Source organism: Coturnix japonica, chromosome 11, assembly GCF_054131305.1.
Source record: "Coturnix japonica strain WE chromosome 11, WE-NBRP24, whole genome shotgun sequence".
Taxonomy (NCBI): domain Eukaryota; kingdom Metazoa; phylum Chordata; class Aves; order Galliformes; family Phasianidae; genus Coturnix; species Coturnix japonica.
Genome location: NC_140673.1, coordinates 6,739,995 through 6,752,928, shown reverse-complemented (window position 1 = coordinate 6,752,928; position 12,934 = coordinate 6,739,995). Strand labels below are relative to the sequence as shown.

At 47.5% G+C, this 12,934-nt stretch overlaps 1 protein-coding gene across 1 annotated transcript in view; it reads right to left on the bottom strand.

Moving 5' to 3' along the window:
* Positions 1-12,934, bottom strand: part of LAMC1 (laminin subunit gamma 1) — a 43,488-nt gene that overhangs the window by 11,085 nt on the left and 19,469 nt on the right. The window contains exons 2-13 of the mRNA XM_015869581.3: positions 10,384-10,688; positions 8,398-8,528; positions 7,254-7,420; positions 5,670-5,858; positions 3,859-3,976; positions 3,668-3,766; positions 3,428-3,564; positions 2,571-2,693; positions 2,292-2,481; positions 1,902-2,014; positions 1,227-1,448; positions 952-1,140 (exon numbers count right to left, since the gene is read on the bottom strand). Coding sequence (XP_015725067.2) covers positions 952-1,140; positions 1,227-1,448; positions 1,902-2,014; positions 2,292-2,481; positions 2,571-2,693; positions 3,428-3,564; positions 3,668-3,766; positions 3,859-3,976; positions 5,670-5,858; positions 7,254-7,420; positions 8,398-8,528; positions 10,384-10,688 — 1,983 coding nt within the window. The remainder of the gene's footprint in view (positions 1-951; positions 1,141-1,226; positions 1,449-1,901; positions 2,015-2,291; positions 2,482-2,570; positions 2,694-3,427; positions 3,565-3,667; positions 3,767-3,858; positions 3,977-5,669; positions 5,859-7,253; positions 7,421-8,397; positions 8,529-10,383; positions 10,689-12,934) is intronic.

The following is a 12,934-nucleotide window of genomic DNA, read 5'->3' as shown; positions in this document are numbered from 1 at the left end:
GCAAGGAACTCCATCCTCAGAACTCCATATTGGTTCACGAAGTGATGGCATCCATGGGAACCCCCAGGGGCTGCTCCTGGTGTGCCTCTGGGCTTGAGCAGGGGCTTTCCCAAGCATTTAAAGCATTTACAGGTACTCTGGACTTTGGACTCTTTCATACCAAACAAAAAAAAAAACCAACAGAGAAGAGTGGAAGCTGCCAACCATCTTAAGTCTTATTTGTTGTTGGCAGACAGAACAAAAGTCCCCACTTCACAACTCAAGTACGCACTCAGGCTTTCCGGTTTGTCATTAAGGAAAAACCTCAGCACCTGTTCATGCATTTCTTTTCAAAACTGCTGAGTATGTTTGGCCTTGCACGTTCTGATTGGTGTCTACATGCCACTGCAACCTTCCAGCTCTTTCTAGGGAGGACACTGGCCTCTGTGAGCATCCCACAGTGCCTCTGGAGGTGCACTTTCTAATTCTGTTTCAGTCTGACCCATCTTCCTGACTCTTTTAGTGCTATCAAAGTTTCAGCCCAATGCTATGCACTTATCAGATGACAGAATGGCTTAGGTTGGAAGAGGTCCCAAAGGTCCAGCAATGGTCCCTGCCACGGGCTGGTTGCCTCCAATCCACTCAGGCTGTCCAGAGCCCCATCCATGGCCTTGGGCCCCTGTGCCAGATCCGTACTAGAAGCCAGCAGGGCACACATGCATAGCACAGAAATGTTAAGATTTGCACAGATGTAAACATCCCTTTCCCTTTTGTTCTTGAGAGAAGGGCACAAAGAACAAGAGTCCTTCAGCCCTGAGCATCACGTGGGGAAGCAGGGCTGGAGGAAGAGACAAACATGTTGCATTTAAATGAGGAGACGCAGCAGTTTGCTGTGGGTCAGAGCAGCAGAACTGCTGGGGGCCAACGCCAGGAATACAGGGTGGGAAAAGTGCCCTTGTGGCAGGGGCTCACCCGTGGTGCCTGTCTGGCAGCTGGTGCACACAACCTCCTTCGTGCGGGGAACAACAGCACAGCTGGAGCCGCTGGGGCACGGGCAGGGCTGGCAGTCCAAGGCTGTGCCCGCTGTTGCATCTCCGTAGTACCCATCACTGCACTTCTCACAGTGAGAGCCCGCCGTGTTATCCCTGCAGTCACACACACCTGGAACGGGAAGGCAAGTGGGTTTTTTTTTTTCCTTCTTCAGTCAACACAAAAATAACAGCCCTTTGCTCCCTATTACTGCTTACCCGTTTCAGGATCACAGGTCTCGCTGTGTCCATTGCAGGTGCAAGGCACGCAGGGGCTGTAGGGCCCCAGTCCAGGGGTCTCTCGACGGTACCCAGGGGAGCAGCGCTCACAGAACTGCCCCTCGTAGCCTGCTGGACAGGAGCAGCTCTCCACCCACGCCGCGGGCACGCCGGCCCCTGGGACAGCGCTGGTGATGGTAACATCATCCAGATGGCCAGCACCTCGGAGCAGGGAGAAGAAGACACAGTCACCACTGCACTATGAACAGCTGCCCAGGGGATAGCCTGATCTATGCCCATCACAAAGACAGATTTGTATCTCCCCACATCTCTGCTATCGTATCTGTCAAGACTCTGCATTGCGCCTTCCTATTAATTTGGAAAGCACTGCATGCAGAACAGGAATGAAGAACCACATCTGCTCCACAGAGGGGGATCAGCAGTGGCAAGCACTCAACTCTGAGATTCTCAAAGGCAGCACAGCATGTTTCTTCTCCATCTCCTCCCCAGAAGCCCCAGCAGAAGCTGCTACACAGGAAGGCCAGGCAGAAAGTAATTGTGTGACTCTGCCAAATAACCTGCCACAGCTACTCATGACCAAGCCCTACAAGCAATGAGAGCACCAAACAAAGAGGTCTGCTCCTCTTTCTTGTTACACACTGCTCAGTGACTTACTTCTCTCGCTGTATGTTCCACGGATCTTGATGGCAGTCAAATTGTGGAGAAGCTTCTGGAAGTCAAATGCAGAAAGAGCAGGTCTCCACGGGTAATCGGCAGCCTCATGGAGCCTAGGGAGAAGGGACACGCTCCATTTGCAAAGCTTTCAGATGCTAAGAGCTGTGCCCTTTTAAAGCACCACCTCCAACCAAGGTATGCAATTGCCACATACTCTGCATACACTTAAGCAACACTGCTGAACAGCCAGCTTCAAATTAACCTGATAAGACCGCTCTTGTGAGCTAAAATTACTGCTGTTTGTTTTCCCAGGAGCTCAGAGGGAAGGGTGTGTGGCAGTCTTGGTTCCACCTGCTCTCTTGGCTCCCACTGGGCTGGGCCCCCCCTCACCTGAAGGTGTAGGTCAGTGGGCTCTCACTAGGGTATGAGTTGCCCTGGGCAATGAGAGGCACTGACACACGAAGCCCAGCCCCTTCCAGCACCAGGTCTTCTGCAGAGAGACGCGTGTCCCGTCTGTCCACACGGAAGGAAAAGGTCAGGTTCTGACCGTAGCTCAAAACTTGGTTGCCCAAGAACTTGCCTGGAATGGGAAGAAATCCTTATGGTCAAGAGACAGAGAACAGAGAGACCACAGGGAGTCAAGAAGTGAGATTTTCTGCAGTGACCTACGTGGTGCAACAAAATAGATGGGGAAGTAGCTGTCTGAGATGACAGAGATGTCCTGGGTCTCTGAACTCCACTGCAGTGGGACTTGGGAGCCGTCACGTTGCTCAGCATGCCACTCGTCCTCTCCTGAAAGCCAAACATGCAACAGTCATCATTCAAAGGAGCAGCTCTACACACAATGTCATACTGCAAACTGCTCATAAGCAACACATCTCTATTCTACATGCTGGTACTGTGCAAAACATACAGTTTATCCAGAGCGCTGACTTAAGCCTTCTGAACTTTGAGCACTACAACAGAAAATACTTGTTTAACATCTTGATTTCTGAAGACCACAGGAAAAGACCAGGAAACCTGCAGTCAGCAACGACTTTATGCAAGTTTCAGCCTTTGTAAGAGCCGTTCTCCATGGGAATTTTAATCAGAAAAGATGTTCTTTTTAGACTATGCAGAATGAAAACATTCATAGGCAGGAAAGCAGGAAACAGACTGTATGACAAACCTGAAGCAATTATAATCCTCTCCATCAAGCTCCCAGTTCAATTCTGCAATGGAGAAAATGCCTCCCCTTCTCTAGCACCTCCCTTTTGAGGTATGAAGTTTTACATTTGCAGTACCCACTTACAACTGCACACACTGGGTGCCTGAGGGCAAAGCCATGAATTCTTTCTACCCCAGCAGAGCAAACAACTTGAAGATGGGGAAGCTCTCATTGACTTTTGCAGCTCTGTGCTTCCCATAAAAGGCAACTAGGGATTGCACCCAAAGTTTGCTATCTCACAAAGGAGGGAGCAGGGAGCAGCACTCGTCCCACTGTCATCTACAACCCAACCTGAGACACAAAGAAAGGCTCATTTTACCAAACTGAAAGCTGGAGGTGATGCTGTACGTGCTGTAGCCAACAGCGTTGGTGCAAACCGAAGAGTGTCCAAAACAGAAGCAGGGGGTACAGCCTCTTGGATTTGAAGGATCCAGATGGAAAAACCCAGGTTTGCATCTGAAGATGCAAAGGAAAAAGAATTCATTTCCCCGTTGCTTAATCCAGGCCATTGCTCAAATATTTCTCATTCTTGAAACAAAGCCACAGGAAGAGAACTCACCTCTCACAGTGGAAGCCCTCAACATTCTCTTTGCAAGCACACCGTCCTGTTTCCATGTTGCATTCACCTGTGCTACCAGCAGGGTTGCAAGAACAGGGCCTGAGAGAGCCATGAGAGAGGATAATTAATTAAAATCATGCATAGCTTAAAAAAGGTGTATCCATTCCCTTTTGAAGAGCAGCTCCCCTTACCTGCACCCAGCCTCAGAGAGGGAGTGGAAGCCTGGCTGGCAGCGGTCACATTTCTCTCCCATGACGCCGGGCTTGCAGCTGCACTGGCCATAACTATCACACTGTGTGCTGAGGGAGCCTGGGGAAACAAGGGACAGGGGCCTTACCACACCTGTGTGAGGTTCACCCAGCTGTAGGGAGCATGCAAGGAATACAAAGAAATACAGGCCTGGAGACAGATTATTATGTTTTGCAAAAAGAAAAACAAACATGTTCAGCTCAAAGTATTTTTTCCAACCGTTATTTTTATATAATTCTTCAAAACTTTTAATTGCATTCTCTTCCATATTCCTTGCTCTCAGTACTACCTTGACACATCTACGTCCATCCATGTTGCTTTGAGCAGCCTGGTCTGATGGGAGGTGTCCCTGCCTATAGCAGGGGCTGGAACTATATGACCTTTAAAGTCCCTTCTAACCCAAACCATTCTATGAGTCTATGACCCAAATGTCCCCAGAAGGGCACTTGCAGAAACAGCAGCACAGGTTTCTTTAATCTGCAATTATTGTGGATTAAATCCTCTTCCCCAGGCATTGCTGCAGCCAGAAGGCCAAAAGCTGTCAGCACTTTAAGAGTTAACAACTAGGGAAAAACCATACTAAAATAGATAAATACTTTTCTTTCCACTTCAGTCCATGTTAGACGATTATAGCAAAGTGAAAAGTCATGAGACGATTAAGTCGGGCAGGGGAGAAGAACGCACAAAACCTTCACCATATACCATGCACAGTATACTCCTATGGGGCTCCTTTGCAATCCCACAAATGAATGCTAAGATAAAAACAGTGCTCAGGTAAAAAAATAGTCGTGTATGGTAGTCCAGATATGCACTGCATGACAGCACGTTGTGAGACACAAAGCTGATGCCTAAGTTATAAGGGACCCTGAAATCTGTCCTAAAATACCTGAGAAGTCACATCACCGCCGCTTCCATCCACTGACACCAACCCTCAGCACAGACACATCTTAAAATAAGGTTGAGCATGAGAACCAGGGAGAGCAGAGGGAGGAAGAAAGAGGCCTTTCTTGGTCAACGCTTCAGAACTGTACGACTCTGACCAAATTAGCTAGCAGACATGCCCTGCCAGCCCTCTTGCTGGCTGCTTTTAGGGCATGTTGCAAGCAATTACTTTTTCCAGCTACTCTATTTTGGAACCTCACATCATATCTTACTATCTGTTACCCTTTTGTTTCCTTCACCCATATTTGCTGTGGGGCTGCTGGAATTACAAGACCAAGCCATACAGGTCAGGTGGTTCCCTTGACTACAAGATTTGTTCTCCTGCCAGCATTTTTTCCATTCTTCTTTTAAAAAGGAGTCTAACGACATGTTTTGACTTGACTTTGTTTCTTTTCACCCCCTTTTGTGTTTAAGGTTGCGCCGGTTTGTATTTATAGTGCTTAGATACTCGGTAGGAGAAACTGATGCTGCTAATATTCACTACCATTCTTTGGTCCAAAGAACTTCCTAAAATATCCACTCGCGTAATCTTGTTTATTAAGAATTTAAATGAGTGCTTTAGTGCTGGGTGTGTCCAGGGCAACACATACACAGTGGTGGAAAAGAAATAAAAGACAACTATTTTAGAGCACATTTGAAGGAGGAGATGCTGGACTATCTGCTCCTGCCACTCCAAGCCCAGTTAGATCCAAGGATAATTTTAACCCTAACACAACCCAGTAAGCATCTCCTACAAGGGCTGAAATTAAGAACAATGAAAAAGTCTTTTCACTTCTTGGCTTGTCATCAGCTGCACCACCATTACACTTACCCACAGGGTTGCAGCTGCAGGGCAGGCAGCCCTCCTCGCTCCCAAGGCGGTAGAAGCTGTCCCTGCACCTCTCACAGTGGGCACCATCAGTGTTGTCCCGGCAGCCCGTGCAGTGCCCGCCGTGGCCGGTGGAGCGGTACAGCTCAGGATCAAAGTAGCACTCCTGTGCCCTCCCATTGCAATCACAAGCTGCAAAAAACCACAGGGATGTCAGCTGTGTGGATAACCCAACCCTGCCAGTCACAAAACCTAGTGTGCAAAGCTGAGTATTCAAGCTGGAGAGGGAACCTTCAGTCATCCCGAGACCTGCTGCCACTTATTTCCCTACATCCCCCAAGGGAAGGAAGCAATCCTGGTGACATGGTGCACCCAGTGACCACCAGCATGGCCCCTCATGAGCCAAGTGGTGACTTCCAGCCCACACAGTGCCCTCCCATCCCACACAGCACCACCGACCCCAGTCACACAAACACACATGGAAGATCAGAGCACAAGCTGACATCCTGCTGTGAGAAGGGCTTCTTCCCGGGAGCAGGCAGAGCCCAAATTCCCTCTGCAGGAGGGTCAGGCTTCAGCATCCTGTCAAGGAAAGCCACAGGTCTCCAGCAGCCAGCTGGGAACCATCAGTGCACACCGAGGTCAGACAGGAAGAAAGCTTTTCTGTCTGAAAAAGCTTCCCCATAAAGTAAACTACCAGGAGCTGCAACACTAAACTAAGAAAAATAAATTGGCATTCAGTCCCAGACATTTCCATTTGCAGCCCAGAACTGTTGCAACAGTCTTGAAACTGGATGAAATAAGTCTAGAAGAAACTAAAAACCAGTTATCCGAATCCAAGAGGAAATCAGGGGATACTAAATGAACTTTCTGAAGGGCAATTAGACTCCAGAAACTAAATATATTTTTTTTTTCCACTAGTACAAGCTGGTAGGTTTTGTGGTAAAGGTGTTGCCTAAAGATTGCTCCCATCCCTATCCAGAAGCACAATGCTCCTTCCCAGGGACATAGCAGAAAGCTTCTGCAGGACAGGGATGACAAATCCAAGGCAACATTCCTCAAAAGATCTGGATGTGCTCAGAGCAGTACAAGGAAAAGGACTCTGCTCTATTTTCCCATCAGCATATACTCAGAGACAGGAATCTGAGCCCATTTTGAGAGCATGTTATGCAGGCAGATCCCCCAGGAGAATCTGAATGCCTCTGCTGACACAACAGCAGTAACAGCCCATCTACAACCCTACGCTTCATCAGAGAACTTGCAGGACGCAATGCCAGATAAAACACAGCATTGGGTCATCCCAGTTTTAGGCCTGCCTCTAAGGAAGGCATGGGTCTCCTTCCTCTGAAAACGCAGGCAAATATGAGTTTAGATAACACCAGAATCTCCAGCAAACATGTCATGCTCTCAGAAACCTGAGATACTTCCACAATGGCATTAAGAGGGATCTGAAGCACCTCCAACTTGGGAGCACAAATCCTACAAGCAGTCTACTGGATAGAGGCAGAGACTTAAAACCAGGCCACGTCCAACAGCCAAGGGAGCAAACCCTCAAGCACTCTCTGTGCCGGGTGCGGGCACACGTACGCAAGCATTCGTTGGCACTTTCTGCTGTTGCTCTCCTCCACGGCCGGTCATTGAAGAAGGGAAGGCACTTCTCACAGTCATCCCCAAAGGTGTTGTGCTTGCAGTTGCAGACCAGCTTCCCAAGCTCGTTCCTTATGCACTCACTCGCATGGCCATTGCATTTGCATCTGGTTAACAAGAGACAAGGAAGGGGTGTTTAAAATCCAGATCTGGGTCTCCCGTGGTACAATCCAGAAAATGCCCAGATATAAAACTTGAGACAATGTGTATTCAGAAGGTGTAAGATTAGAACAAAACTGATAACAGAACTCCAGTGGAACAAGCAGGTGTAGCATCCTCAAGGCAAGTGTATAGAAGGGCAAGAATGCCAGCCCACCTCCCTCTGAAGTCTGTCACTAAAGCAGGATAAACTAAGCAGAAGAAGCAAAAACAGCACTGGTGTCAGACTAGTACACATCTCCCTTAGTGTCTCTCTCATGGGAGTCCTGGAAAAGTTATACATGCTGCCTATATGCTACTGTTGTCAGAGTAAGAAATTAAAGATGACAAGGTGGCTGCTATGGAAGCCCAGTCTCCAGCCTGCTCTTTGCAAGCAGCACAAAACATTCCACTGGGCTCAGCTCTGTTTACTAAAACATCCTATTGCCAACAAATTAAGATTAAAGCATTCTGCAGTACGTTTTGGCAGAAGGAACAGAGAATCACAGCGTTGTACAGTGCTTCAGATCTCCATGGGAGATGGCCCCCAACATTTCGATGAAGCAACAACCTTGAGATTTCCCTACTTGCTGTTACTCCAGGCTACAGATTAACAAACGTGTGTAACAAAGCTATCAGAAACACCTTTTCTTCCCCTCTTTGTTTTACTTTCTTGTCACTCTTTGTGCCCCACTTCCCCAACGGCTTCACAAATTGAGCTAAGCAGGAAATAAAACACTCATTCCCTGTCTACCTCTGAGATTTACAGCCTCAGGAGGACATGCACAGTATCTGTGAGCTCCCTAAGACTCACTCTACAGCTTTTTGACAGCCAATAAAGACAGGAACTTAACAGTACCATATGAGTATAATCAAAATCTTTTAAGCACTCCAGTAATCCCCACCAAAAGCTCCCAACAAACACAGAGGTTTATTGTTTACTCACCTGCCACCAACGGCAAAATCCGAAATTGCGTAGTAATATGACTTAAGGACTTTGGGGTCATTGAAAACTTCATCTCCAAAGGTGTTGAGGCGGTTGAGGCTCACCCTAATATCGGTGGCCGTCACCCATTCCTAGGATAGACAGAAACCCCATCAGAGCACACACAAGAGGGACTGTGGAGTGTGTGTCAGCACTGCCATCACCAGCAGCTGTATTTACATTCAGTACGTCCCGCCAGCAGTCATCCATCAGTCAGCATGTTCCTACCCCACCACTTCCTCTCCAATCCTCTGAGGCTCACCCAGCCCTGCCCAGGAAGCCTTACCTCATATCCTCTTGCTATGGATAAGTTTTCCAGACAGCCCTTTCTCTGCAACCCCCTCCCAGGGCTTTCTTGGGCCCTGACTGCTCCCATCTGCAAGAAGCATGGGGAGCTCTGCTACCCTCACATACCTGGTGGCAGCTCTCTTGCAAAGCAAGATTGGAAAGAGCTTTAGGGTACACTCATCTACAGACATACATCTCCAGAAAAGAACACAGACAGATGAGTGAGGGTGAGAATTAAAACAGGCAGGCAGATCTTTGGATCACATCTATACAGCATTTTCAACAAGGTACCCCCCCCCGCCCTCTTCCAGCAACAGTCAGCAAACGTAGTGAATCTCCAGATCCCACATCACCTTTGGCATGTAGCTATTAGCATCTCACTGCTCTTATTACAGCTTTTGCAATCCTGTTTTCCTTCAAATGTGGTAAAGAATACAGGAAAAACATCCAGGCATGTACAACCATGCTGCAGCGGCACAGTCATTCAGCCAGCACAATAAGATTTGCTGAGCTACAAACACTGGCATCAACACGTGGAAACGCTGAGCACAAAACACACATTTACTTCAGTACTGAAAAATCAACGCCAGAGGCTCGTATGTATTTTAGGAAAGCAGCGGTCAGGTCTTGGTTCCTTACATGGAATTTACTAGAGGATTATAAACCCTATCACCAGCTGGAAATTTTTCTGTTCACATTTGACTAGAAACCTTTCTGAGCAAGGTCTGGCTGCAGGAATAAGGTGGCCAAACTGGTTCTTTTCCACTGCACGAGCTTTTCTCTCTCTCATTAATCTTTATATTTGTTTGTAGAACTGAGCCCCACCGGATCCTGCTTTTCTGTCCACTGGCTGAAGACCAGGGATCGCCTTCCTAATGCAAGAGAGGAGGGAGGGCAGGTCGATCCCAGCTCCTAAAGGAAGGAGACAAGCCCCTATGGGGCAAATTCCACAGCTTTAGCTCTTTGTTGCATGATGATCTAGAAGCATCATCACAAGGAAAATGGCAAGTAAACCGGATAAACTGGTGCCCCCAGTATGCTCCAGGCCACTGCCCAGCCAGCAGCATGAATGGTAAGAACAAAAAGCCCCTGACCAAACCCCTTATCTAAGCCTTCTGTAAGAGAAATTAAGGGTAGATAAAACCACGCTCCCCTTGCACCAGCATACATGTAATGCAAAAAAGTTTGGGTTTCAAATAAACATAATATATGATTAACAAGTGGGATTAACTTCCCACTTGTTAATCATATATTATGTTTCTTTATCTTCTATGCTCAAAATATACGTGAAGATGCCTCATATCAGACTCAGGCTTAACTTCCCCCTCATTCTTAACGCTGAAACAACAGCAAAATACTACAGCTGCTTTCTAAGCTGACAGAAGTAAGCATCTACCCTCTGAAGACTTCCATGGTGCCTATGAAAAGTCATCTTTAATACTACTGACTTTTTCTTTGTTGTTGTTTTACTATATACTTACAATGGAGCTCCATTCTTTCTCCAGAAACATTTCTTTGGATCACCCCACCCACCTCACCCATCCAATGGTCTTCAAGTATAAGCAAGGGCTACAGTCCAGCCCACAAAGCTGGACCCATGACAGCTGAGCAGAAGGAATCAGCTCAGACCATCTGACAGACCCAGTCCTGCTCTCATACCTGCAGCACAGGGCTGTTGTCAAAGTTGTAGGCACTGGGACGTCCCTCCAGCGTTGAGAAAGCCACATTGCCCCCAGTGAGGGGGGAGATGTCACTGAACTCATCCGTGCAGAGTGCCTGCTGTTCGTCCTCCCCAGTCCGAATAAAGCCCCGGTTGACTTTGTTATAGGTGCTCTCACAGGACCCGCTGTAATACTGGTAGGGTACCCACGGGCCGTCCTCCCGCGTGCGTTTGTAGATGGCGAAGCTCTCCGGCCTGCTGGTGTGGAACTTCAGCCGCACGTATGTGATGTCAAAGGCCTTTCCTGCAAGAGATGGAACAAAGGGATGAGAAAGGCTGAAACAACTCACAACAAAGGTTTACATTTAGAAGATCTCTGGTTCCTCTAGGATGGGCAGCTTCCAGTAGCACAAGCACCATATTCCCCAGCAAAGTGAAGGAACCAAAGGTCGAGGAGAAGGCTGAGGGGATAAAAAAACAGATCGATGGATTTTTAGTACAATGAAACACACAGCTAATGCACTGTAATTCTCTCCTGCAGACATCACTAATAACATCATTATCCTAGAAGGATGAACACTTACCGGATGAGGTTTAACAAAAGCAAGTGTAGAGTCTTGCACCTAGGGAGGAATAATTGCATGCACCAGTACAGGTTGGGACTTAATTTCATTGCACTCAGCATTTTGCACACCTTCAATTTAAGTCCTTTAACATTACTGAAATCAGCCCAACTCTATGCAAGTGAGACTCGGATCTGAAGTTAATGAATGACTCCAGATGCCTTCCCCTCCCACCTGGAGCATCATACTGATACAAGGCCCCCAACAATTCCCACAAAATAACCATTACTACTCGTGCAGTGTTTGAGCTTATGGATGAACTAAGCCCAAAACTGGCTTTTCTCCCATTTCCCCTCTAACTAACTGGATTATGGGCTCTGTTTCCCAATGAGCTCTCCTACAGCTCCTTGCAAAAAACATCACCCAAGCTCAAGGCACAGCATGTGCAAATTGGGCTCTGAGCAGCACAGGAACATTTTTCCACATAAACTCCCCTGCTAAATTTAAAGAACCCTTCCCCCATCTTCAGTTTTACACCACAGGCCAAAGAAAACTCACTGGAAACTCGTCCAACTGCACAACCCAGGTGAAAAGACATTGATTTCAGCTGGCAGCACGACTGCTTGAGAAGCCCTGCTAATGGCATGACATCAGAATGCAGTTAATGCACACAGCAAGGCTGTGCTCCAGCACTGTATCAGCCTGCCTGCCATGGGTAAATACTGCAGGAACAATGGCATTTACCCAAGACCAGCTGACACAGCGTTGAAACACGTTTCCTCCCGCCTTTAAAACATAAAAACTGTGCTTTGCAGCCTGCCTGAAAACCGGGCTCTTCAAGGTTGCACAGCCCTTTTCCTAGCAAAGATAAGGGCTCCAGGCCTTGCAGAGCTCCATAAAAATACATGCTGCTGTTACTCTAAGGAATGGCAACAACAGTAATGAGATGAAAAGCAGCTTTAAGTATTTAATTTGGAAGACAGAAGTCACTGCTCTTCTGTTCCTAGACATTGGCAATTGTTTTGATCTCACTGTGGTCTTAAAGCATCTAACAGCATGACATACCAGATGCATTTCCCTGTGTACTGAGAAGCAGCAGATCTATTTTAAAGGAAGAGCCCCAGATGTGTATTATTAAAGTTCATTGGCAGAAAGATGATGCATTGTCATTAGCAATTAATTAGCTCAGCACTTCAGGAGCACAACCTGGAACACCTCTGGCACCTCCAGAGCACAAAAGCATAAACCTCATGTTTTCATTTAGCAGTGTTGGATGCAGGGCACATCATCCCCACCAACCCAACCATGCTGTCAGCCAAAGCACAACACCCAGGTCCTGTTGACAGACGTCAACAGGGTCATCCCTCCTGTATCCCAGTCCCAGCGTCTAGCAGGAAGCACACCACACTGAGCACCATAAAGATAGCCAGGAAAATGTAAGTAAATGCTATTTAGATCTGAATGAGAAACTCCTCCCTTTCCCCCCTGAGTTAAGAATTCATGCCTACTCACAAAAGGGCTTCTTGTGCTCCGTCTCCTAAAAGGGATGGATGATTTACATCAGGAAAGCATCCTGCCAGCTGGCACAGCCACTACAAGCACCGGATTGTGAGCAGATGCCTTTGAGATAAGCCCCAACCGACACTTGGCTCCTTCATTATCGGTCCGCTCACATCCATGGCCCCAGGAAGAACTCCCGCTCCCTTCCTTATTGTCTGTGACTCCACTTTGCAGCCTCCCTGCAGCAAGCTTTAAACGTCCTCTGCTAAGTTCTGCTGCTGAGAAAATAGCTCCATCTGAGAACGTGCACTGGGCCAAGAGCCAGATTTTCCAGCACTTTTATTTTAAGCAAAATTCCCCAAATTGTAATGGAACAGTTAAAGCTTGCTCTGAATGCTTCCCTTTTGGCTATCTCCTGTTACACATTTATTGCTTTTTGACTGGCCTTCATTTCCACATCATAGCAGCAAGGTGCTTCCCCGGCATT